The 1,035-nt window shown below is 60.5% G+C and overlaps 2 protein-coding genes across 2 annotated transcripts; one reads left to right on the plus strand and one right to left on the minus strand.

Moving 5' to 3' along the window:
• Positions 1-398, minus strand: BBK36DRAFT_159720 (hypothetical protein; the record flags this gene model as incomplete). The annotated part of the gene is made up of 1 exon (XM_024897690.1): positions 1-398. A coding segment is annotated over one exon (398 nt), but the record flags the coding sequence as incomplete, so codon positions are not given.
• Positions 370-1,035, plus strand: BBK36DRAFT_122360 (hypothetical protein). The gene has a single exon (XM_024897445.1). It carries the CDS (start codon positions 509-511, stop codon positions 983-985), a length of 477 nt encoding a protein of 158 aa, XP_024744632.1. The 5' UTR covers positions 370-508; the 3' UTR covers positions 986-1,035.

Below are 1,035 nucleotides of genomic sequence, written 5' to 3' on the forward strand. Positions count from 1 at the left end.
GGGCCCGGCTTGCCTCTGGGCTTGGGTATGCCGTCGTTGTTGTTGCCGTTCACGGCAGTGGCAGATCGCTTGACTCCCTTCTTCGTCGTCGGAGGCGGCATGGGTGTAGAGGAGGGCGTGCCCTCGGCGGCCGGAGTGGCAGCATTCGAGTCGGAGGCAGCGTCGGCGTTCGAGGCAGCGGCAGACACAGCCGGTGCGCTGGGGCTGGCCGGCGACTCTTTGGGTTCTGAGTTGGCCTTGGAGCTCTTGGATGCCGGAGACTGGGAGCCTTCCTTGATGGACTCTGAGAAGGGAAAGATGTCGCGTAGCAGGGCGGGCGACACGTTGAGGGTGATGAGCAGACCGTGCTTGGTCGCCGATTTGCGTCGGGCGTCGGCTGCCTTGGCGGCGGGAGCCATCGCGTCCGACTGATGATTTTCTTTCTTTGGGTGGGTTCTTCTCTTCCTCTCTCGTTCAAAAGCAGCGAGCGATCAAGACAAAGGGTTCCGTTCTGAGGATTTTCCCGACAATGGTTCTTCTCAAAGGTCGGCGGCGACGGAAAGATTTTTGCGTGGGCAATGGCAGCGGTGGAGCGGTGCTGACGGTGCGACGTGCTGGCTTGGCTGGTGGCAGAGGCAGAGGCAGAGGCAGAGGCAGAGGGCTGGTGATGATGGCAGAAGCAAAATTACGGAGGATGACGGGGAGGGCGGCGCAGGTTTTTGGGCGGTGCTCTGGACGGACGGGCGATGGGCTAATACCTAAGGCTGGTGGTGATCCGGCGTGGTGGTCAGGGGGTCTGGGGGCCTTGCGTGGAGCAGCAGCAGAGCAGCAGCAGCGGCGGCGGCGAGGCGACTCTCTGGAACTCTGGACTAGATTAGCAAGGCCGGCGGTGATAGTGTCATGTCACGAATGGTGCATCGCGACCGCGGACACAGAAGGCGAAGGGGAGAAAAGAAAGGCGGCGGGAGGCGGAGGCATTTTCATTTTCTGGGGTTCTGTCTCGTAAGGTTCGGGCGCTTTTGGTCTCATCCATCGTTATTGATTTTTTTTTTTTTT

The sequence above is a fragment of the Trichoderma citrinoviride genome (assembly GCF_003025115.1).
Source record: "Trichoderma citrinoviride strain TUCIM 6016 unplaced genomic scaffold BBK36scaffold_523, whole genome shotgun sequence".
NCBI lineage: Eukaryota > Fungi > Ascomycota > Sordariomycetes > Hypocreales > Hypocreaceae > Trichoderma > Trichoderma citrinoviride.

Bases quoted from the DNA above. Each gene is read 5' to 3' on its own strand.
- BBK36DRAFT_122360 (XM_024897445.1), top strand. From the start codon at position 509: ATGGTTCTTCTCAAAGGTCGGCGGCGACGGAAAGATTTTTGCGTGGGC.